The following is a 26,202-nucleotide window of genomic DNA, read 5'->3' as shown; positions in this document are numbered from 1 at the left end:
AAAATATAAAATAAATTTTAAATACATTTATATTTCAAATTAATTTTATAATATAAAACTAACAACGTCATAACCTTTATATTTAAATGGATGCAACGTATACAATTGCCACAACATAATGAAACTATATGAAATAATTTGAGGCACCTACGTCAATTCAAAAGTCGAAAATAACTATTGCAGCTGTGTTATTATATACCTATGTATATGTTAAGAAAAGTTTCAGAGGCTGCTGATCTCCAAGGCATTCTCTATCTCAAACTATAAATGGACGACAATCTAAATGGATCGGAGAACTTTAAAACAAATCCAGAAGATTGAACAATTTATACTGCATTAAATTGTCTATCCAATACCGAATGCTTCTGTTAAAAGTGCAGACACGGGAGTGTTCCAATTTTAGTGCAGTTTCGAGACAATAGAGGCGGTGGCGTTATAAATTATGCAGAACGCAGATGATTAATTCGATAACTTGTATTTTTATCACTTTAGCTGCAAGACCACTGTTGGTTTAAGCACTTCTCCACATAAACATTACGATCATGAAAGAAGAATCTTTGAACTTTATAGCTTGTATTGGAAGATATATGAAGGTTGATAAAACCAAAGAAGAATGCAACGATCCGCGGACCCCAGACTCCGAAGCATTGCGGTGTAGAAGTATGCAAGGATCTTGGTAAGTGGAAAGATATATGAAATGAATTCATACCCCTCTAAGAAAGAGGCGTGAATGGGATATATGCATTTTGAAAGAGAGTATAGATACTTTTCTATACATTTATTACTTTGATACAAAGTGAGTGTCGTCTAAAGGAATTGTGTCGTTAAACTGTGACTGAGTGGCCAACGCTACGGATTTATATAGCACTGTAAACATAAGTGCGCGGGCGAATACGGGGCACTTCATTTTACGCCGGATTATAGAGCTCTTGTCAAGTCGAGAAGCCTGAATAAGATTGAACGCGCTGTATCGCTTTGAGAATTAAATTAATTCGGCTATAAAGTATACATCTGGCAGTTTAACAATTAAGCTTGGATGTAGGGAACAATAAAAATAAAAAATAAATTTCAATGAGACATATGCAAACACATTATAATTATACTTATAAGTGTTTCTCCCGGTTACGTCCACCATAAGGAGTGTAATGGTCCAATAGTTTATTGTCAGAAATCTATTTAGTAGTCTGATGTGAAAGTTTCTTCACGATGTTTTTTCTCCCCGTAAGAGCATCGGTCAATATTAAAATTAAAGTATGTTATAAACAAAAACATATTTCATCTCTTTTTTTCGAGCCTGTTCTGTTCTTTTAAGCAAACAGGTTGATCATACAATCATGCATCTAATTTTATATGATAAACCTCAAAAATAAAATTTATTTAACCTAAAATGTACCTACACAGATAATTCAAGCTGTGTATTTTCAGAATTGAAAATACCGTTTAACAATATCAGCAAATTGTTCACCTCAATGGCAAAAAACTTCTGGTAGCGGCATACCGATACGTTTAATTCACGGATGCATTAAACTGAAACGTCGAAGCGATGACCAATATCTACAATCGGGAATAAAAATGACTGCGAGTTACTATAAAACTGAAATTTTCGCTTATGTTTAAAATTGGACTACTTCACTATTCTAAGGAAAAATAAACAAATGAAAATGTAATCTAATGGTTACTGAAAATTGGCACATAATGCTCTATGAATGGTATTTTTTTATAAGGATAAGTGTTGGAAGAAGAAAAACTTACAATGCAATTATTTGAATGTATTTATGTGTCGCCTGTATATACATATGTATAGTGGTGTTTAGTTCATGAAACGCGTGGATAGCTTACTAAAATTATATCTAACAAAGATTTCTGGAAATTTCTTTTTAAACTTGTTTAAGAAATAACAATTCAAATTAATTAACCGAGTACGCATTATCTGCGCTAATGGGTTATTTCGTGCAAGACACCTTACACTATGCATGCAACATAACTTATACTAGGGAGTCATTAAACTGTAATAAATGACAGTAAAAACAAAACAGAGAAGGTATAGCGATAATATTTTTGAAAAATTTCTAGAGTATATGCCTAATAGTTTATTCCTTGGTGGTTCGCTAACTCAGACAATGGACTGAAATAAACTACTATGTTTAAGATGTGTAAACATGAAATGTAGACACGAATTTCTAATAACACGTATATACAGTCGCCTGCAGTGAAACTTGATCCCAGTATTGTCATTTTCATAAAGGAATTTGAGTGCGTTTGATATTAAACAAAAGATGGTACACGTAATCTCAAGTACTACGCATTCACTCTTATCTTGAAAATCCATTCTACAAAAAGGTTTTTGTTTCAGGCGACTGTGCAAACGACTTGATTTCTGTACTGTAAGTGTTACTTACCGCCTCCGTGTGTATAGGGTGTACTGCGAATAAGATGGCCGCCACAAAACTTGCGAACTCCGGGAGGAACATGGCGCACACCCTGCAACAAACAATTGGGTCACTGACACGTGCCAAATTATAGTTATCGCTGTTCAAGATTTAGTATCATAGTAATCTTTATATATAAAACAAAAAGATGACTAATGTGACTAAGGGAAAAGCTAAAAAACTTGGGTTTCTTCTTTTAGGCGAACAGCCCATACAGGTAGCCTTTAGGACAACCCGAATTTCAGTTTCATCTTTAAGTAATTCAGATAAACGCGGCCTTCAAGTATGTATTTTGACTATTGGATCTATCCGGAACTGATACATACGTGATATGTGTGAACTTGCTATAAATTAATTAATTTTAATAAATACATGATAAAAAGTCACACCATGCATTTATTGATATTGCTTTTGTACTATTGTAACAATATCTAGAAATAAAATTAACTGGAGTTAAGCAAATACAAAAGCACACACACGAGTTCTATAATCAGACAATAGGCCTCTGTGAATAGAACGCACGCAGAAAAGTTTATTATAATAGCGTGCTACATAAAAATCACAACATTTTGTATTGTAACACGAGGTTGGCGCGACTCGGTAAAACTTTTGCGGGCTCATGCCACACGCACACTTTGCGATCGTTTGTGTGTGAGAATATATTTACTGTATTCATATTAATAATAAGGTCTTGTTAGATTCATGCCTGCAGTATAGATTCCTTTCATTTGTCATTCCAACGTTATGTTTTTATTCCTTATGGGGTAGATTAGAGCCAACAGTTAGAGAAAAGATTGAAACGCCATGTTCAGGTGTTTTAATGATGGAATTGAGATTCAATTAGTGACCAGTTGTTAGCCCATCGCCTATAAGAAGAATAACGGTTGTTAGCCTATCCCTTGATTGACTTTTACAATCTGCACGGAAAAAGAAATTGGCACCCACTATGCTATACAAGAACTAGCTTCTTCGCAAGAAACTTTGCAAAAATATAAGAATCAAGTTATTACTTATGTACGTTATATTATTTACTTTTTATGAAGCGAAAATAATTAATAACAATATTATTTTATTTTAATTATTTAATAATTATAGCGTTTTTATTATCATTTTATCAAGCATTCATGTGAAGTTTATATAAAACTGGGTAAGGTTTCCTTATCAAGAACAAAACCTCTGTGGAGTTCAAACCTGTCTCTTCATACTTACAAATCAAATACATTTACTTTGCCACCAAAGTTCAGAAACAATCTTTCCTTAAATAGAACAAGAAACACTTGAGATCAAAAGAGGACGGGAGATACCATAACGTTAATGAGATCATAATGGCGATCTCACGAGATTAGCCCGGAAACTTTTGTCACAATTTTATTGCAGAGACAAAGAGACACTTTCAGTAAACTGAAGTGTCGGTGGTCGAACTGTTATAGAGCCTGAATAAACAAGCGCGATGCACAGGGAGGTACAGGTTCAAATCTCTCCGTGGTCATGTAGCAACGGAGTTATGTACAATAACTTACTATTGCTCTCTCATTGAGGAAAAGCATTGTGAGGATACCTTTACAATAAATATATTTACAAAAATATTGTAAATAGAAAAAGTAAATATTTTTTTACAATTCAATAATTTTCCTGATGTCATTTTTATCTAAGAACGCTTGATTTGTTTATTTCATCATGTACCCAAATGAGAATTTTTTTTGTTTCCTTTTTTATTTAACAGACCATAATACATATTGTAGGGTTTGCTCAGAATTTAAACTTACGGTATACTGTCAAATAAACTATTTGAAAAATAAACATGGTTTAAAAAAATTTCGCTTAAGACCAAACAACATGGAAAATATATAAAAAATAAAACAAAAATTTATAATTAATGATTATAAATTTAAAATAATAATCATCCTTTTTTCCGGAAAGGGATATCCTGAGATTAATGTCAAAGTAAAATAAAAACTTGACAGATTGACCAAGATCCAGTGGCGCCACCAAGCGACCCATGTCCGCAACTCTGCTGAACAACTAATTTGAGAGTAGTTGAGTGTGGCGGTGCCTCCGCCCAACTTCTGCCGGAATTAAGGCACTCGTTAGCGACTTTTTGCGAAACTGACGAAATCTCTTGCGAAGTTAGCGAAAAAACATTTATAGGTAGTTTGTTCGCGGACTTAACGAGACTCGAAGTCGGAATACCGTTACGGGGTTATTTTCAGATATTTGTTGGCTAACTTTTTCGGGGCAAATGAATGAGAAATTTTAATCGTAATTGATTTTCAACACATGTTTTTACAGTAAAATTTTAGAAAAGTGTTCTTTATATTAATTTACTAGGTTTCGATCGCAGCTTCAGCCTGGTTAAAGTGAATTCCAGTTCCCGCAGGTATTATCAAAAATGTAAACAATTTTCTTTTCCATTGTATAAACTTTGTTTGTACAAACATACTTTTGCATTTTAAATATATATCGAGATTATTATTTTAAATATAACACGCAGTTTCTATCATTACAAAGAAAATAAAAGCCAGTAGTATATTTGTCACTTGCTACGAATATGCGTAGCTGCTACGCATTATATCGTAGCTTATCCCCTACGCCGTAGCACTATGTAGCGTCATTGTAGGATAAAGCATAAAAACTATATTCAGTTTCTACAAAAACGAGACATCGAGACGCCTTACAGATTTTATAGAATAGTGACAAGATTCAAAGACTACCTACTAGAAGGCATATTCTAGAAAATATCCTATGTTTAATAACGTAATGTAATGATGACATTATAAGGTTTCAAAATGACACATCAATTAACTTTCTCATTTTTTTTTTATTATTTTTTAGCAAGATTAGCCAAATTTTAGAATATAACAATAAAATAGCAACACAAACTTGCAAGGTGAAGTTAGAAATCGACCAATCTCGTATAAGTTCGCAGACGTCGGCGCTAACGAACCGGCGACAGTTTTGGGAGATTTCGTGCTATTTGCTTGTCTGTGAATGCTGTTTACGCCCAATGCACAGAGCTGAGACTGCCTCGGTGGGCTTCTGAACTCTGTGCCTCGACGTTTAATACTTGATAAATACATACACACATATAATCACGTTAAAATCCCTTGCGGGGTAGACAGGGCCAACAGTCTTGAAAATACTAATAGGCCACGTTCAGCTGTTTGGCTTACTGACAGAATTCACATTAAAGTGACAGGTTGCTAGCCCGTCGCCTAAAAAACAATCCCAAGTTTATAAGCCTATGCCTTAGTCGCCTTTTACACTTCCCGTGAAGTTTTCACACCAAGTGGTTCCTAGCACCAATAGAAAAGAGAATAGGATCACTTCATCTCTTTCCCATGGATGTCGTTAAAGGCGACTATGGGATAGGCTTATAAATACTTGATAAAAGTAAATAAACAGAATCTTCTACATTAATATACCAGAAAATAATTGACAGATTTTTTTTTATTGAAAGTTGTTAACTATTTCTAAATTTAAAAAAGGTACATGTATGAATCAAAGGTATACAAACTTGATTGATCTTGATAATTATTATATTCAATAAAATAAGTAAATACGTTAGACATAACATATTAACGTGACACAGCAGCCAAAATAGAGAGAGCCGCCTACGTTAATACGATCATGTCTTGCTATCTTTGGAACATTGTCTGGGTATGCCGCCTACGCAGTGCACAGGTAGGAGGGGCAAGGAAATCCTGGCTAGACTTCGTAAAAATATGATAAGCGGATCAGTAAACTACAAATATGCCGTGTGGTTCCCGGCACCAATAAAAAAAAAGAATAGGACCACTCCATCTCGTTCCCATGGATGTCGTAAAAGGCGACTAAGGGATAGGCTTATAAACTTGGGATTCTTCTTTTAGGCAATGGGCTAGCAACCCGACACTATTTGAATCTCAATTCCATTATTGAGCCAAACAGCTGAACGTAGCCTACACTGGTCAACAAAATTTTAACTTTGTCGTGCCACACGGACTTTTTTGATAATTTTTACTTTAATTGGTGATTGTAAGAAAAAATAAACATTTAAAAAAATTTGCTAGACAAGGATTTTATTCTATTGAGTAATTTAAAATATTAAGGAAAAACACAGATCTCGTAAATCAAAAGTTATTTTTTTTTATAAATGACTTAATAATCTAAGATTTTCTTGAATATTTAGCTTCTGGTTGGTCCCTTTTAATTGTCCAGCAGTAATCTGCTAACATATTTGGGCTCCATTTGCCCTGGTACCGCTTTTCCATATTAGAAATGTCCTGATGGAACCTCTCACCGTGCTCGTCGCTGACAGCCCCTAAATTGTCAGGAAAAAAATCCAGGTGCGAGTCTAAGAAATGGATCTTAAGTGACATGTTGCAACCCAATGCTTGATATGACAATAATAGCTCGCTAACCAACTCTCTGTAGCTGTCACTCTTGTGGTTACCCAAAAAATTTGCAACAACATTTTTAAAAGCCTTCCATGCAGATGTTTCTAAATCGCTTAATTTTTCTTCAAATCTTGAATCTTTTATTAACTCCCTAATTTGAGGGCCAACAAAAATACCCTCTTTTATCTTTGCATCACTTATTTTAGGGAATTTTTCTTTTAGATACAAAAATCCACTCCCATTGCGATCCATTGCCTTCACAAAATTTTTTATTAATCCTAATTTGATATGCAATGGTGGTAGAAGCACATTATTTGGCTGTACAAGGGGTAAATACTTTACGTTTTTTTGCCCAGGAATTAACGATGCACGCGTAGGCCATGTTTTTTTTATATAGTGATTAGTTCTGTCTCGGCTATCCCATTCACATAAAAAGCAGCAAAACTTTGTATAACCCAGCTGAAGTCCAAGTAATAGTGCAACAACTTTAAGATCACCGCAGATTTTGAAGGAATATGTACTGTAATTTATTTTTTCAAGTAAAAGTTTCATATTTTCATAAGTTTCTTTCATATTTGCAGCATGGGCCAGAGGTACAGACGGAAACTTATTTCCATTATGCAATAACACTGCTTTTAGACTTGCTTTCGAAGAATCAATGAATAAACGCCACTGAGAGAGATCAAAATTTATGTCCAACATTTTCATAATCTCATTTACGTTATTGCAAAACACCAAATCTCCATCCTGAGAAAAATACGTTCTGAAGTGTTGATCACGGTTTCGAAAATAGCTAACTTTTGTATTATGATGTAGCAAATTCCATTCTTTTAGACGTGATCCTAATAGTTCTGACTGCTTTTTTGACAAATTTAAATCCCGAACCAAATCATTTAGGTCTCCTTGAGTTATCAAATGTGGCTCGTTTACAATTCCTTTTAACTCAAAGTCATCATCCCCGTCAACACATTCACTTGAAGTGGACGGTTGTGAATTGTTCTCAACAGAAGTAGTTGCAACTGGTATTAGTTCTGGCAATTTTTTACAATGAGAGACTGGTCTTATAGCCGAAGATAAGTTAGGGTAAATAACTGTGGTTTTTTTCTTGTAATTTATACCTTTTATGTCTGTGAGACAAAAATAGCAATCTGAAACGTGATCTCGCTGTTCAGTCCATATCATGGGTACAGCAAACGGCATAGGTCGTGCACCTTTCTTCCAGTCAGTTAAATTTTTCACACACGTTATGCAACAGACATGAGGGGCCCAGGATTTGTCTTGATGGGCGACAGAAAAACCAAAACATTGTTGATAACACTCCAACACAAGATTCGTAAAATTTCGTCGTTGTTTTTTGAATGTTAGTTCTCCGCAGACATAACAAAAAGAGTTAGGATCATTATTACACTTTCTCGACATATTCACAGGGTTAATAAATCACAAAAAAGGGTTCAAATTCAACAACAAATATTTTTATAAGGATTTACTTGTAAGCGTTTTTGTTAATTTACTGCCTTAGTACTAGTTATGAGTATTACCGTATCACAACAAATATGAGGCTAATAGACATATCACAGCTGTGATTTAATAATGAGGGTAGACTGATAAAACAAAATTAGCTATCAAAGTTCGTGTGGCAAAACCAGTGTTGACCAGTGCTATCAGTCTTTTCAAGACTGTTGGCTCTGTCTACCCCGTAAGGGATAAAGACGTGATCATATGTATGTATGTATGTAAACTACAAACTGAAGACGCCGAAGACCGGACAAAGTGTAGATAGTAATTTACGGAAAGCGGACCCCGGGCCCCGAAGTATAGCGAAGCATAGCATAGACAAGTGAGAAATATAACTTACTTAGTACGCCCGGGGTAAAAAGAAAATTCTCTTCTCTCTCGTTCTTTCGGGAAATCCTTTCTAAGTCGATGCCTGTATCATAGTAGTCTATCAGTAGCAGTAGGTCCAAAAGTTTAAGCTGTGACACAGTACATACGGTACATACATACGGTTGATACAAGTCACTTTTGCATTTTAGACATAAAGATAAACAAACTATCTTGGAGTTTGTTCCTATTGCGGATCCGCCGTGACCTTAGGAGAGCTAGATATCCAATTATTATCTAGAATAACCTTACGGGGGTGACATAGTCACTGCGTGACGAAACCCCTTTGTAACGAACAAGAATAATAAAAATATCTAGAATTTCTTTATAAAAAATAGTGAATTAAATATTTACGCAACAATTTAAGCGCTTAGCCCTTCCTATAAACTCGAATTAATCTCGACTTCTCATATTGAGAGGGCGGTGCTTGGCAACACGTCATTGAGAATATTTTTATTAAATATGAGAAGTGGAGTCAGTCAATCTTCAGATGGTTTTCTATTTTAATTTACATTTCAGGTTCTAGATGAAGCTTCCAAGCTGGTCTAGTAACGAAGAAAAAACATATATGTACGTGCCAGCCGATCTTCATTCTGCCAAGTTGTAATACTTATAGAAAAATCTTGGAATTTTTCTTTTTGGTGATCAGCTAGCAATCCGTCACTATGTATGAATATCACTTACATCACAGAAGACTATTAAGTTCTCAGTTAACAGACGAGTCTAAGTTGTAATGTAACAGATTTTAATGAACTGATTTTCCCATTCCTAGATTTGGCAGACTCTGTCCTCTCTAGGAAGGACAAATATCAGTAGAAAGACGATTATTTTCATTGGTTAGTAACAAGAAATAATTATTTTGATTTTCCTCAAACCCCACAAAGACTAGGGGATAGCGAGTAATATTTCTAGGAATCCGAATGTTACTCGTATTTGCACAAGATTCCCGGCTCTGTTTGTCGACGGATGATTGATTACGTAAATAATTTCCTTTAACCTCTCCGGTTCAGATGTTGTTACAAGAGCCAGCCAATCTGGAGTACACTCGGGCAAAACCGCGCTCAATTTGTAAAGAAAAACAAATCGAATCATGTTGAGTTTGGAAATTGTTTTTCATAAATTATTAGTTTTAATTATATACAAATATATATCAGCCTTTATCCCTACGGCTTCGACAGTGTGAACAGTCTCTAAAAGAAGGCCACGTTCACATGGATCGTTTAATAATGCAATTGTGATTCAGAAAGGTTGCTTGGTCCATCATCTAATAGAAGAATCCCAAGTTTATAATCCTTGACTGAATTGAAGAGAAACACCTGCCTCACATCATTCATGTTACCGCCTTAAATTTGTAAATCATTACGCCGTGCTTTCTGGCATTTGACAACGATGGAAGTCAGTGAATTTACAGTGAAAAAAAAATTTATCCGATTCTCAATATCGATATGGTGCTCACTAAAATGATTCCTCTAATAGCTTCGTTACATTTAGACCTTTCAATCAAATGAAAGCTGCGCCGCCACGCCATGCTGGAAGCTGCTAAATTCCTACCAGCTCTCATGTGATTGCCAGACCGTGTACACACACCCGAACATTCAATCTATCAAATTGGCAAACGAATTCATTGCGGATCGTTTACTGAACGCAGTTGTCCAATAAAGGAGGCAGTAACAAATTTTTACGAGTCCCAGATGTTTGTTTAATATGGCCGCTCGATCGGAGTTCTCTGAGCGTCGATGGGGTTTAGAGGGTTCATTTTATTTTAATATTATTTATTATTATCCATGTCCATCCATGCCGAGTGGTTCCCGCACAAATGAAAACAAAGAATTGGACCACTCCATCTCCTTCCTATGGATATCGTAAAAGGCGACTAAGGGATAGACTTTGAAACTTGAGATTCTTCTTTTAGGCAACAGGCTCGCAAACTGTCACTATTTGAATCTCAATTCTATCATCAAGCCAAACAGCTGAGCGTGGCAATCAGTCTTTTCCAGACTGTTGGCTCTGTCTACCCCGCAAGGGATATTGACGTGATTATATGTATGTTTGTATTATCCATGTTCAATATGAGTTAGATTACCCTTGAAAAGGTTGCGGAGATCAGATGGGAGTCTCTTCTTGTAAAAACCTGACTCGGTCTATTGAAGGAAAAAGATACTATTTAGATAAGTAGTGAATGATTGAACACAAATTATTTTATGTTATACTAAGAGGAGTGAAAGAAAATATTTTTATTTGCAAAAGAAATGTAGAAATTGTATTTACACAGCAGATCTGATACACAATATGTACATATGTTTATCTGTCTGTGACACTTAAAATCTGAAGGTCATTTTTTGTTATAGCAAATATTTTCATTCAGCCGTTATAGAAAGATTCAATTTTAGTGGCCCTTTGATGAAGTTGACTTTCATAGTAACATTTATCAAAAATAAATCTTGGAGTAATTCAAGGAACATCATTATTGTATTAGGATATCAAAGACAAAGAATTTATTTAAAAAAAATTGATCATGCCGACGGCTTCAAATCAAACTAAGTAATGTTGTGTAGAAAATTTAAAAAAAGTTCTTAATACATTCAGTCAGAAAAGTATCGGGAATGGATTATTTATTTATGGTTCCAAATTCAAATTTTTGTTTTTTTTTGTTGTTGTTAGATTGGCACAACTGTTTTCCATTTTGGCGCGGAGTTTGAGTTGCATCTGTTGTTTACATTAAATACAGTGCTATTTTTAGTTATATCATATCTAGTGTGTATTGCTAATTTCATAATGGATAAAAACATCGAACAAAGAGTTTGTCTTAAATTTTGCATTGCCAATGGAATATCGTGTTCGGAGTCACTGAAAATGTAACAGAAGGCTTACGGTGAATCGACTTTATCAAAAACTCGTGCTTATGAGTGGTACAAAGCGTTCAAAAGCGGTCGAGATGTGATGGAAGATTTGCCTCGCTCTGGTAGGCCATCAACGTCTGCAACTGAAGTTAACATCGCAAAAGTGAAGGAAATAGTGACTGAAAATCCTCATTCAACTTTGAGAGAGATAGCCACCGAACTTTCTGTATCTCACGAGTCGATCCGTACCATTTTAACTAATAATTTGGGTATGAAACATGTTGCCGCTCGGCTAGTCCCAAAAGACCTGAATTTTTTTCAAAAACTCAATTGCATGAGAGTCGCTGAGGACATGCTAGAACGAGTCAATTCCGACCCAACATTCATGAAACGCATTGTTACTGGTGACGAGACGTGGGTTTACGAGTTTGACATGCAAACTAGTCAACAAGCTTCGGAGTGGCGCCTTCCAACTGAACCGAAACCGAAAAAACCACGCCAAAGTCGTTCAAAAGTCAAAGCCATGTTGACTGTTTTCTTTGACTATCGCGGTGTTGTGCACTCGGAATTCTTGCCGGAAGGTCAAACGGTAAATAAGGAATATTATTTGAGTGTTATGCGGCGTTTAAGAGAGCAAATCCGACGAAAAAGGCCAGATTTGTGGAAAGAAAATTCTTGGATTTTGCACCATGATAATGCACCTTCGCACAAGGCCATCATTGTGAACGAATTTTTAACCAAACACTCAACAAATACCATCGAGCAACCACCATATTCACCAGATATGGCTCCAGCCGTCTTTTTTCTTTTTCCTAAACTCAAATTACCACTTCGTGGCACCCGTTTTCAATCGGTAGAAGACATAAAAGAGAATTCGCGGCGAGAACTGACCTCAATTCCGGAAACAGCGTTTAAAAAATGTTTTGATGATTGGATTATTCGTTGGCGTAAGTGTATCGTTTCTAAAGGAGCATATTTTAAAGGTGATAAAATAAATTTGGATGAATAACAAACAGTTTGTGTATTATTGATCTTTTCCTGCTACTTTCTTGACAGAGTAGTACATGGCCGCGGCATAATTTGAACCTGTGTATTTTTTTAATTAAGCGATAGGCTAACAACCTGTCACTATTTGAATCTCAATTCTATCATTAAGCCAAACAGTTGAACGTGGCCTATCGGTTTTCAAGATTGTTGGCTCTGTCTTCCCCGCAAGGGAAATAGATGTGATTATATGTATTTATGTATGACTAGCTTTCCCCCACGACTCCGTCCGCGCGGATGTCGGTCTTCGCGTAGATAGTTTATTTCACCATTTTATTTTCAGTCCGGTCCGGTAAGTAATGAAGCTACATTAATTCCCATCAAGCTGAAAATGAGTATAATTGTTTAAAACACAATCAAAAGCATTATTTCAAAATTCCCCATGATTCCGGTTTAAGGAAAAAAATTACCCAAGGTCAAAGGTAAAAAAATGGGTTTTTCACGATTTTCTTCAAAACGGTAAGTTTTATCGGAAAAATACCTCAGACATAGATTGTAGATCATAAAATTATCTTTAAAAAGGAATCATTTTTTTTTTTCAATAAAGCTACCGTTTCTGAGATATAACGATGCAAAAAGTTGCAAGCGTCATAATGTGCATAAGCACGTCTCGTATATACTCTGTGTAGCAGTAATATAAGTAAAAATATTGTTCTGTCGGTAATTTTAACTTGAATTCAAAATATAAAATATACATAAGTATAATGAAACCCAGTCCCTTCATTTATACCGTAGTGAAACCTTGAGACAACATCTGTCTCTCTGTTTAATTGTGTACGTGGCTAGGGTCGTATAGCTGCTTTATCTCAGAATGCTCAACACATGAAATACCGTTAGTCTTTAATAATAGTTGTCCTTGCGGGGATACCGTTGTCGGCTATGGACACCACGGCCTCTCATGCCCTAGGAGTGCCGGCCGTTTAGGGCGCCATGCCGCCCTAAATGATATAATCCTCCGTGCTCTTGCCACCATCCATGTTCCAGCCGTTCTAGAACCAAACGGTCTGGCTTGGGATGATGCCAAGAGACCGGATGGTATGACTTTGGTGCCCTGGAGATTGGGGCGGCCTTTGGTGTGGGATGCTACTTGTGTCGTCACACTTGCGCCGTCTCATCTTCAGGTTACTAAATCTAAGGCCGTTCTGCTTCAAATGACGCAAAAAACCTCAAAAGGCGCAAATATGTAGTTATCGGGATCAAAGTTTACATCAGATGGCAAGTGTGATAGTGATATTGAAAGGAGAGTGAACGCGGGGAACATGGTGAATGGAGCTTTCCTTTATGAGCAGTCAGAAACTATCCAAAAAGGCTCGACTGGCTGTGCACAGGGGCGTGTTGGTCCCGACATTAATGTATGGGAGTGAAAGTTGGGTATGGCAAAAGAAGCACGAAAGCAGAATAAATGCAGTGGAAATGAGAGCGTTAAGGAGTATGTTGGGTGTGAAATTGAGTGACCGGATAAGGAACAGTGTGATAAGGGAATGTTGTGATGTGAAAGAAGATGTAGTTACAGGAATAGAAAAGGGTATGTTGAGATGGTTCGGTCATGTGGAGAGGATGAATGAAAGCAGGTTGACTAAGCAGATATACATGGAGAGTGTGGAGGGAAAGGTCGGGGTGGGAAGACCTAGACGAACATATCTTGATCAAATTAAGGACGTCCTGGTAAAGGGTCAGGTCAAAAGTACCCGAAACCGCCGAGCTTGCATGAAGAGAGTTATGAATGTAGATGAAGCAAAGGAAGTATGCAGGGATCGTGGCAAGTGGAAAGAGGTAGTCTCTGCCTACCCCTCCGGGAAAGAGGCGTGATTTTATGTATGTATGTATGTATTTAGTTATCGGTAATATCTATACTTTTGAACCTTTTGGGGTAGAAACTCTGGGACCGGGGGGCCTATCTGCCCATCAGCTTTTCCGACAATTGTCGAAAAAGCTGATTGAGGTATCTCTTGACCGGAGGGCTGGAAATTATCTGGCTCAGAGAATCAGCTTTGCCATTCGAATTGGCAATGCTGCCAGCCTTCTGGGCACATTCCCGCATGTTGATGCTATGCAAGGACTGTACAATTTATAAATTAAATTTATTGAATTTGATAATTGTAATCTCTATTATTGTCCTAAGATGATTTTCTTCACTTAGGGTTATTCTATTTTTTTTTTTTAATAATAAATGCGAAAGTTAGTCTTGAGTACCACTGCGTAGTGAAAACACGTGTTTATTCTAACCTATTTCAGACTTTTTCAAGTTTAATAATAAAAAGGTTAAAAAAAAAAACGCGCTAATAGTACACTACCTCAGAGGTGGCAAGGAAACGGATGCATATTATGACGCTTGCAACTTTTTGCATCGTTATATCACAGAAACGGTAGCTTTGTTGAAAAAAAATATTGATACCTTTTTTATAGATAACTTTATGATCTACAATTTATGCCTGAGGTAATTTTCCGATTTGAAAAACTTACCGTTTTAAAGAAAATTGCGATACACCCATTTTTTACCTTTGACTGTGAGTAATTTTTTTTCCTTAAACCGGAATCATGGGGAATTTTGAAATAATGCTTTTGATTGTGTTTTAAATAATTATACTCATTTTCAGCTTGATGGGAATTAATGTAGCTATGTAGTATTTTTTCATAGTAATTAGTAGCGGCCCGCTTGTGCAGCAAACGGTTCAAGCCAAAGCCGACTTTAGGCGTTACAGGTTACGGCGCTAAATCCACTGCGGGTAACGCAATGTGTGTTCGCGGTTCTACAGAACAACGTCTATGGATAAACTGAAAAATTAAGATTTTTTTTCTTCGTATTTTTTCCGGATAAAAAGTATCCTATTTTACGCCCAGGATAATAAGGTATAATTATACCAAGTTTCATCAAAATCGAACCGTTAGTTTTCACGTGATGCCTGAACATACAGACAGACAGACAAAAATTTTTTTAATCACATTTTTGTGTTTGGTATCGATCCAGTAACACCCCCTGCTATTTATTTTTTCAATATTTTCAATGTACAGAATTGACCTTTCTACAGATTTATTATATGTATAGATATTTTAATAAAGAACATAAGAATTAGCTTATAATATATTAACATTCTATATTAATTTATTTACTTGGGAAACAAAAATCAATACGTACTCGTATGATTGAAAATTGAATCATACCTAAACATATAAGTTAAGTTACTAAAATATACTCGTAGGTTAAAAGCAACAATAAAACATAAATATAGTAGTATGTCTTCACTTTACCTGTCCGAAAAGTTGAATAATATTTTAGGGTAGCCCCCGTCATAACGCACGGAGTTTTAATTAACAAATGGTTTAATTATATTATTTCGCAACAACGATACTTTACCATTACGAGTAAATTAATTACCAAAATATAATTAATTGCTCATATGTGAAGATAAGACAAAGGTCGAGGTAATTTATGAATAGGGTTATGAAATTGTTGGAAGCGAAAAATTATTTTAATGGGAAAACATGAAAGATTGTTGATGGAAACAGTGAAAAGATGTAGTCTCTGCCTACCCATCCGAAAATATGAGGCGTGATTTTATTTACGCATGTAGAAATAAAAGTTGTCACGGTTTTGTTGGAGTGGCTCGAATCGTGACCTGATGCTCCAAACCATTTATCACAAAGCAAAAAGTTTTGCCATTGACCTAAGTAACTTCGGTAAAAGTTTCTGTCGCGTTAAGGTGACGTGTGTTATGGGGTTTTGTAGGTCGTATGTGAAAATGATCAGATCATAGTAGGTATAGTAATAAGATTTTGTAAGAGAGAAAAAAATACTTGTGAACATTTGAATTCTAACATTGAGCCAAACAGCTGAACGTGGCCTATCAGTCTTTTCAAGACTTTTGGCTCTGTCTACTTCGCAAGGGATATAGACGTGCTTATATGAATGATTGAATGAACACGAATATGATAAATCTGCGAATGAAATAACTTACTATGTCAGTTGTGATAGCCCGATACTGCAATTATACAATGGTTTGAGAATTATTCTATACATATCACAAGACTCGAAGACAACGTTTAATTGGATAGCTTGGTTGTTGAATTGAAATTAAGACACAAATTATTGTGTCTTAATTTCAATTTAACAACCAAGCTATTAAGCTTGCTAGCCCATCGTCTACAAGAAGAATCTCAATTTTATGAACCTATAACTTATACGAAAGTGAATTAGATAGCACGCACTAGTTATTTTTTTTGCTATCAGGCCAGCATATGAACAATTTCTTCTAAGAATGTATTATTTTTGGTCTAACTTGATTAAGTACAGCAACTACTGCTTGTGTGCTTTAGCAATCAATATAACTTAAATATCACAACCTTAAAACAATGGCCCCGCATAGCACTGAACAAATTCCGCGGCCTCTCAGGTCGCTGGTTCCTTACTCTGTGGCATCGACCTAGCCAGGCTCTCAACCCTCGGTGTTTGGCGTACCGCCAAGTGCATCAGACTGTGGCATCATACTATTACGACCCGAATTATTCTGCAGCTGCACCGAATCCCAAAATTTAACGCTTGTTACACAATTATAAATTATTGTTGTTAGTTGCATAGGAAATAGATGGTTTGATTAATTGTTCTGATGGGAGTCGCTTCGCATCTGTCTTTCGTTTTCTTGGATCATGGTTGAAGGCGGACGCCAGGGTTCTTACTCCAGAAAGTACAAGCGGGGCTTATGTTTAAAATATTTTCTAAAATGTGTGGCTTGATAACCCATGCCTCTAGCAATTATCCGGTTCTACAAGCCGCGTTTGCTTTTTCATAGCGCATCATTTATTTATTCTCTACAAAATCCTTTTAGTTCTGTATTACAGGATGAAGTCTGATGGTCACCTGAATGGTTGTCTTGAAGATCTTCAGTTGTTTTTTTTAATTTTTTAATAAATAATTTACAGTTAATACATGGATCTGCTGCAATCTTATCAGAGCGTCTGAATCGATCTAGTTTCTCGTTCTACCCTCGTTCTGGCGTTCTGCCAGACGCATCTGACTGTGGCAACGTTTTGTCGTTTGCATGTGAGATGTGTGTATTTTATTCGTGGCTTTTATTTGTCCTGAAAATATTGTACCAACTTTTAAAAAATGTTAAAGTAACCTCGAATTTTCAGCTATTGAATGAGGACTCCTGCTTATTGAATTAAATATGTACCTTAAAATTAAACCAAGCATTGAAGTACAAGAAAGTAATCGTTTAGAACGCCATAAGGCATACTCCATAAAAGAGAAACGTATTTTCTCGTGTGTGATCTAGGAAGAGCCTAGTGACTGCTTATACTGCTCCCATGTAAATCTTTCAGAATTTAAAATGTACGATCATGTTTGCGAGGTCAAGAATTGTATGATAAGAAAAATGAAGCAATGAATGAGATTGATGAAGCTAAGGAGTACATAAATGCCAAAAGATCGTGGCCAATGGAAAGATGTGATCTCTACCTGCCCGTTCATGCGAGAGGCGTGATCATAATGCATGCACGAGAAATTTAAAACCATAAAAGTTATGGTTACAGAATTAATATTTATAAAAAAATATAATGAGGTAAAGCGATACAATTTGTGCCATCCGCCAATTTTCCATGCGAGTTTCCGCATGCAGGCAGCCATGAATTTAAAAGTAATTCCATTAAAAGTTAGTTGAAAATTCCGAGTTGCAAATAATGCGAGGGCCTAAAAGTTAGCACTAATGTGATTGGAGTGCCACTAAACATGTTACAACTTTTAAGTGGATACAAACAACCTGCTTTCTGGAGGTAAAAATATTGGGAATATTGGAAACTTTATATAGTTTGATGGATGAAAATTTATAAAGATATAGCGGTGGGCCGGTGGACCGATGTATCTACTTAATTAAATGAAAATAAGATTTTTATTGCGTTAGTCACGATCATTGTCTGTGTTAATCGAGTTCTAAGAACAAATGTTCCCGATACATTTGCAGCCTAAGTTGTAATGTGTTCACGATTTTTTGGATAATACATATTTTTTTTTTACTTGCAATACTGCCATCTAAATACAGTACAATTAAGAATTCCATGTCTTATGAAGTAGGTTAAGAGAATGCTTAATACAGGATTTACATTTTCTATCCCTCCATCGTTGGACCATATTGTTTTTTGTTAAACCGACTTTGTATCACACAATACATTTTCAGAGAATATTATACATATATGTATATGTGCCTACATAGATGTATAATATTCTCAGTAACGTAGTAAACATATGTATGGAAAATCATTGAGTGAGAGGGTGAGTCTGTGTACGTAATGACAGCCTGAAGGGGTGATTTCAAGAGCATTTACCCGATGTTGGTCGGAAATTAATGATCTGCTGGAATATTTTTATTCAGATATTGATTTATCTTCAGCATGAAGTCAATGGTAATTGGGCAGCATTGTGCTTCGTTTTACAGGGGATATATATAGCAAGGTTATTGATAAATATCACGTTATTAACATGATATCCGACGCCAGCCAATGTATGATGGAATGAATTAAATTCCACTTAAGAAAAACATTACAAAGTGTATTTTATTTTTTCGGTGATGCGCAGTAAAATAACAATTTGTTTTTTGTACGTAAAAGGAAAAAATACATTAAATATGAAGTATATTTTAGAATTTTGTGACAAAAGGGAGCTTATAAAGCCATATCAGCAGCGCGATATTTCACAGATCAGTTTATATCCCTGCTTGCATTCCCAACGTGCTTTAAAAGTCATAAAAACATGCCGTAAAATTTTCATTATCGAATTCTCTGGTAGCATTAACTATTCTTAGGAATTTTTGATTTTTTGTTATTCATAGAAAGAGTGCTCCAATTCTATTCTCCTAGAAATCACTGGTTTATAATTTTCTCTATAAGTAAGAAAAGACACAAACCAAAACAAAATCGTAAAGCACCTTTTCATGCAAATATTCAATTTTATCGACAGTCTCAGAGAGCTTTTATTAATATCTGCAAGTTTGCGGCCACTTGGCTTGAAAAATAGATGCGAACAATCGACCGGAGAGCTTTTAAGCTTGTTAATAACATGCTGACAATAAATTGTGTTTGCAGTAGTTTGCTTGTTTTGTGCTTTTAAAGGGAAAGCAAGGGGTTGGATGAAGAGAATAAATATGTACGGGATAAATTACACATGTCGAGTTAGGTTCGAAGTAAGTTCAAGAAGTCCTAGTCTTGAAATGTCAGGAAAAGTGTAAACTACATGACATGTAGTCTTCGCCTACCCTTTGGGATAAAGGCTTATTTACTGTATCAACAGTTAACGGCTGGAAGTCATCAGTCTATTCAGAAATGATCCCCCTACGCATTTGGATGCATAACTAAGACGGGTCTAATAAGGGTGAGTGGACAAAGCCTGCAAACTGTTCAAATTAAGCCAGTTTTAATCTTCCCGATCCCCTCAGCTCCTGGTAATTAGGTATACTTGCTGTGTCCAGTCCACGACCAACTTGCCCGGCTTATTCTCGATATCCAATTTGCCCAGTTAATCCTATTAACGATTTTCCAGCGCTCATTATCATTTCTGAGTATAGTTTAGGTAAGCACTGTTTGGGTTCAGATATCTGTAATGTGCTTTGAGGTTGCGCGTCCGAATATTTGCTAATTGCATGTAGTTTGTAGTTTATACGTAAAGTTTATTGATGTTTGGTTGCAAAACTTACACATAAAATTATACCTTCAAAGATATTATAATTTTTAACGGTTTATCTTTTGGAGTTTAAGTGCCTTTTTATGGCATAGATAATAGATACGAGTATCTATCGACGGCCTCTGTGGCGCAGCGGTAGTGCGCTTATCTGTGACACCGGAGGTCCCGGGTTCGAATCCCGGCCAGGGCATGATGAGAAAATAACTTTTTCTGATTGGTCTGGGTCTTGGATGTTTATCCATATAAGTATTTATTATAAAATATAGTATTCTTGAGATAGTATCTCGTAACACAAGTCTCGAACTTACTTCGAGGCTAACTCAATCTGTGTAATTTTTTCCGTATATATTAGATTATCTTCGGAAGCAATGCCATCTAGGATGATATAAAAGTTTGTGTTTTAGTTTAACATGTGTTTTAGTTTAATAATTCACATATTTGTGTTGTTAATACTTTTATAATATAAATAAGGAAAGAGAGAACTTGATGTAAAATATCTTGAACAATAAGACTCTTACGTAACTTACCACAAATTGGAAACTATAACAAGCTATTCTCAATTCTCAAGTGTAGCGTTCGTCTTTTATCGAATTAGCTCCAATATTGATATCTCGATGCAACAATCGATTTAAACTCAAATATTTGCCGAAGTTCTGAAGTACTTATTAAAATTGTTTGGATTTGCGTTCCAAGTGTGCTAAAGTACTTATGCAGCTTGAGCTAACTTGGCTTTATCTAAGTAGATCTATAGAGCACTAGCGTGCTTTTGTACTTTCAATTATAACTTTGCTAGTTTACGGATATTAGACAGTAATTTTCAGATGAGAATTAAGGTGTTTAAAAAAATGGTAGCATGTTTTTTATTATCGGAAAATTCTGGTTGCTTTTCCTCAAATAACGTTGTTATTCGACTTTAGGCTTTACCGGGAATTAAGGGAGAAGAAAGCAAACAAAGTGTGGGCGTATCGTAAGAACCATTTTCCTGTCTTCAAAAAGACTCTCATTAAGCTTTTTGTTATTTGGTAAATGACATAGAATGACTACCAACACTTAATATATGACATGTTTTGTTGTGACAAAATTGGAAATCTTATAAGCTTTATAACGGAAAGGCAAAAATATTTTTTTTTGTATCCAATATGAATATACATACTCTACTCTCTCTAAAATATTGATGAATGTGGAGTCAAAGTTCTCTGCCTATCCCTTTGGTAAAGGGTTGTGCCCTTCGGGGATTATATTTATGAAAACGGGAATATAATAATAGCAGCCTTACCTATGTCAGGAAATTATCTCATAGAATTTCTTCCTTTTGATATTTTCTTCCTAAAATGGTTTCAGTAGACTAGGTGAAAAAGGCGTATTCCACGAGGTTATTAAGGAGATGATTTGATTATGAATTGTTCCGTGCTTATTTTAATTAAGTGGAATTCCCAGACTGAGAACTCAGTTGGGTCTATTCTTCAGCCAATTAGTCCTTCCTTCTATTAATCACGATTATTTCACCGAATCAATTATTTACAGATTCCATAAGAAGTGGAAGCCATTTTGGAGTTCTAATATCGAGAGCTTGTTAAAATTTAATTGAATGGGTATACTCTTTTCCAGTTATTTCAGTTTCAGCGAACAAATTAATTATAACTTTGAAATTATTCGATGGTTTTAAACTAATGAATAATAAAATTTAATTCATCTCAAATAATGGTAGCTTAAAAACGATAATATTGGAAAAGTATTTAATTCAATTTTGAAATTGGGTAAAGTTTAAAAAAAATCCATATTTACTTAGCGCCTAAGTATTTTTTTCATGTTTTTCGAATGAACTAAACCGTGTTTTTGAATAGATGTGTTTGTACCGTGCTATATCCTGCAGTCAATCAATTCTTTGAAAAAAACTTTTTGTTACGTACACAGTGAGTAGGTGAATAACCACCCTCATTGAAAAGTGGTAGTCACTAAAAATAGAACTAGGTTTCCTAAGGAAGAATAGAGGAGGAGTGTGGTCCAAGTATCTACTGAGCTGTGTGTACACACAGCTCAGTAGATACTTGGACCACCTCCAATACCCCAGTCAGGGCGAGGTAGCACAGCTATCTTCTGAGCCCACCGTACTAAGTAGAAGCGAGACAAATTATGTGCTTATAGTTTAAGTGCCGTGTGGTTCCCGGCAATTTTATCAGTGCAGCTTCCACCGTTATCCAATATGGGTTAGGTTTCCGTGAGAATGTCAGGAAATATTCTTGATGCATACCTAGACCACATTTCTAGACCAAGCGGTGGGCTGAGCGTTGTCAGCCGGTAACGATAGAGTGTTATCAGATTTTGTCGAATTATCTGTGTAACGAGGGAGCGAGGTCCTCTGACACGGGTATTCTATACTTACTAGAGGGCCTCAACAACTGGCTTTGTAAAACTGTTTTACTGAATAAAGGATTTTTTTTTTAATTTTGAATCTGTGACTTACCTATAATACAGTAGGGACACCAGGGCGTGCAGTAGAAGGTTTACGAGGTGGTACCCCGCTGGTTGCAGCCCATGGACCGCGTAGTTCCATCTGAAGGTGAGCACCGTCAGCGGACGATACGACTTGTGGGATTGTTCCTGAAATAATAAAAATGAAGAATTGTACACTTTATAAGTATATATACTATACATACATACATAAAATCACGCCTCTTTCGCGGAGGGGTAGGCAGAGACTACCTTTTTCCACTTGCCACGATCTCTGCATACTTCCTTCGCTTTATCCACATTCATAACTCTCTTCATGCAAGCTCGGCGGTTTCGGGTACTTTTGACCTGACCCTTTACCCTTTAGGTATACACTTTATAGATATTTCATAGTAGTTCTAATATAGTGCCGTGTGGTTCCCGGCACCAATAGAAAAAGAAAAAGGACCACTACATCTCTTTCCCATGGATGTCGTAAAAGGCAACTAAGGGATAACTTATAAACTTGGGGTTCTTCTTTAAGGCTATGGGTTGACTAATTCGGCTTCCCGTTTTCCTTATATTTTTCTAAGCAAAATACAAATTACCATTACTTTTTAATGGGTTATTTTAAGTCTGTCTTCACAAAAGACTTGAATCGGCATATCTATGCGCAATTTAAAACGCAATTACAACCTTCAAAAACAACAGGTTAACATTGCGCTACAGTCATTCATCAAGAACAAAATGGGCCTTATATGGTGGATTTTAACACAAAAATGCGTTTGCCTCATAAACGTGATACATTGGCGGCAAAATTAGCGAGGCGGGGCAATATGCCGAGGTGCTTCTTTAAATGAAATTCCATGTCAGGCAGGTAGTGCCGTAATGGGGAAGCATTTATCATACGCAACAATACGCGAGTGCTAATAAATATCAGTTGTAAAAATTGCCTGAACGCCGCATTTGACGCGGGAAATTGATTTCAACAAAGAAGAGATTAGTTATATGTAATTTTTTTTAATACGATTACAGTTTATACATACATATAATCACGTCTATATCCCTTGCGGGGTAAACAGAGCCAACAGTCTTGAAAAGACTGATAGGCCACGTTCAGCTGTTTGGCTTAATGATAGAATTGAGATTCAAATAGTGACAGGTTGCTAGCCCCGTCGCCTGAAAGAAGTATCTCAAGTTTATAAACCTATCACTTAGTCGCCTTTTACGACATACATGGGAACGAGATGGGGTGGCGTTGTGGTGGTGTGGTGTGGAGTAACAGTTTATGATTAAATTAAATTCTAATTTGGTAGAACATATTGATTTTGTTATTTGTTTTTAACTTTGGCAGGATAGTAACACACTTGTAACTATATAAAGACGATAAGTATACCTATGTTCATACAAAAAAGGCATTTCCAGCCATGGTTCTGACTCATGATCGTCATTTTTCATAGAATATCGTATGTAAAGTAAGCTTCTATATGAAAGGAATATTTTAGAATGCTTAGTGTATTGGTTATTCACATCAAAATAGATTTACCTATTCCACTCATTCCTAACCACAGTTTTGGCGTGTGTTAAGGCCATTAAAGACCGAATTACTCACTACATCCATCCATTAGTGGATTAACGAAATGCAACTACATTATGCACGCTGCGTTCCTTTAAATCACAGTAGACTCACCCTACGCCCGCTTAAATTAGAACCGTAGCCAATTGGAAAGTAACGATAGAACATGTTAAAAAAAAGTCTTTAGTTTTAAATACGTCTTTTCATGACTGTTGGTTTTGTCTACACCGCAAGGGATAAAGACGTGATAATATGTATGTATGTAAAAAAAATAAAGTAACGTCATTTTTTTTATTCGCAGTTTTTGGTAAATTTTTGTTGGGCGATCAAAACACTATTTTACTGCTATTACTTTTGTGTGGTATATGTTTAGATTTGTCATCTAATATAAAAAAAAATAATGATAGAGAAAATTAATGAAATTGTATTAACTCTAAAAACTATATTGTACTACAAACGTCATGTTTTTATCAGTTCAATCAGTAACAAGTTGAAACAATATATTTACAGAAAATACCATATCACGTAATCCTAATACGACGAAACTTGAAACGTTCTTTAAAACCTACATTCAAAATTGAAATGTTGAATTTGCCGAAATAATTTAGGCGACACACGTAATTTGGTAGAATCTGACATTTAAACCCTTCAATTGCATAACATACATAAAGTTCCCGCTTGTAGTCCCCGAGTGCGGGTTAACCGTAACTAAACGCAAACAATGTTACGTATAACTCATTGAACCCCTCTTTTGTAGTCGCATTCATCAGTCACACCGGAGAAAATTGATGAGTTATATTTATAACTAGCTTCTGCACGGGGCTTTGTTCCGATGGACATTTCAAAAATATTTTTTTTGCAAATAAGCAATTATAGCTATCTCTCTTTCCCGTTGCACCATCTACTGCCATTCCTCGGTGCCCAGGAAATCCAACTCTTCTCTGTCCACTTTAACTTGTCACTTTAACTTTTATCTTAATTTGGAATTAACATAATTCAACTTAGATAAAGCCAATATAATAAGTCAAACGGTTTTGAATTATTTATCCTGTTGCGTTAAGTGAGAGACTCCAAGATGAACACATTGATGAGCTACATTTATTTATTTATTATACGAGACTATTGGCTCTGACTATCTAGTAAGGGCTAAAGACGTGGAGATTAGTAAACGTAAAAAGATTTAGTACCCATTAAACGAAAAATGAAGCCGCGTGGTTCCACTATTTGAATATTAATTCTGTACGTGGCGTTTCAGTCATTTCATAACTGTTGGCTTTATCTACCCCACAAGAGACATAGATGTGATGTATATAAACAAGAAATTATTTATATTTATATAAGTTGGTAAACAAGGCTCGAAAATCAGTATCTGAACCGCCAGAACCAGAAATAAGTGATATTCGATGTATTTTGATCGGGAAATTTCCGGAAAAGCTTTAGGCGGTAAACATTTATCGGGAATATTCCGTTACAATTCCACAGAAATGGTCTCAATCTACTTGAGAGGCTCATTATAGTTTACAGTTAAGCAGGTCAGTCAGTAAGGAAATTATAATTTGAATAGGTATATATGATACCTTAATTATACTATGTAACATGTATATATTATAGTTATACTAGAGGCCGCCCGCATGGAAACCTTATCAATCCCGCGGGAACTCCGAGATAAAAAGTAGCCTATTTGTTATTCTGGGTCTTCAGCTACATACATACCAAATTTCATCGTAATTGGTTCAATAGTTTTTGCTTGAAAGAGTAACAAACATCCATACTGACATACTCACAAACTTTCGAATTGATAATATTAGTAGGATACGTTAGCTATACTAATAGTGCTGTGCGGTTCCCGACACTTTATTTAAAAAGGACAACTATTTTTAAGTAAGTTCTTCTGTACCGTAATACCTATATATTTCATATCGGTCTAGTAGGGAAGAAAAATAATCTTTTTAACAGA

General features: G+C 35.7%; 1 protein-coding gene across 1 annotated transcript in view; it reads right to left on the bottom strand.

Moving 5' to 3' along the window:
* LOC106131352 (protein O-mannosyl-transferase Tmtc3) overlaps window positions 1–26,202 on the bottom strand; it is a 138,181-nt gene that overhangs the window by 15,520 nt on the left and 96,459 nt on the right. Inside the window, exons 2-3 of the mRNA XM_013330436.2 lie at window positions 22,704–22,840; window positions 2,400–2,481 (exon numbers count right to left, since the gene is read on the bottom strand). Of these exons, the coding sequence (XP_013185890.2) occupies window positions 2,400–2,481; window positions 22,704–22,840 (219 nt within the window). The remainder of the gene's footprint in view (window positions 1–2,399; window positions 2,482–22,703; window positions 22,841–26,202) is intronic.

The sequence above is a fragment of the Amyelois transitella genome, chromosome 6 (assembly GCF_032362555.1).
Source record: "Amyelois transitella isolate CPQ chromosome 6, ilAmyTran1.1, whole genome shotgun sequence".
Lineage (NCBI taxonomy): Eukaryota > Metazoa > Arthropoda > Insecta > Lepidoptera > Pyralidae > Amyelois > Amyelois transitella.
The sequence above is the reverse complement of the archived record's forward strand: the minus strand, read 5'-3'. Positions and strand labels throughout refer to the sequence as shown.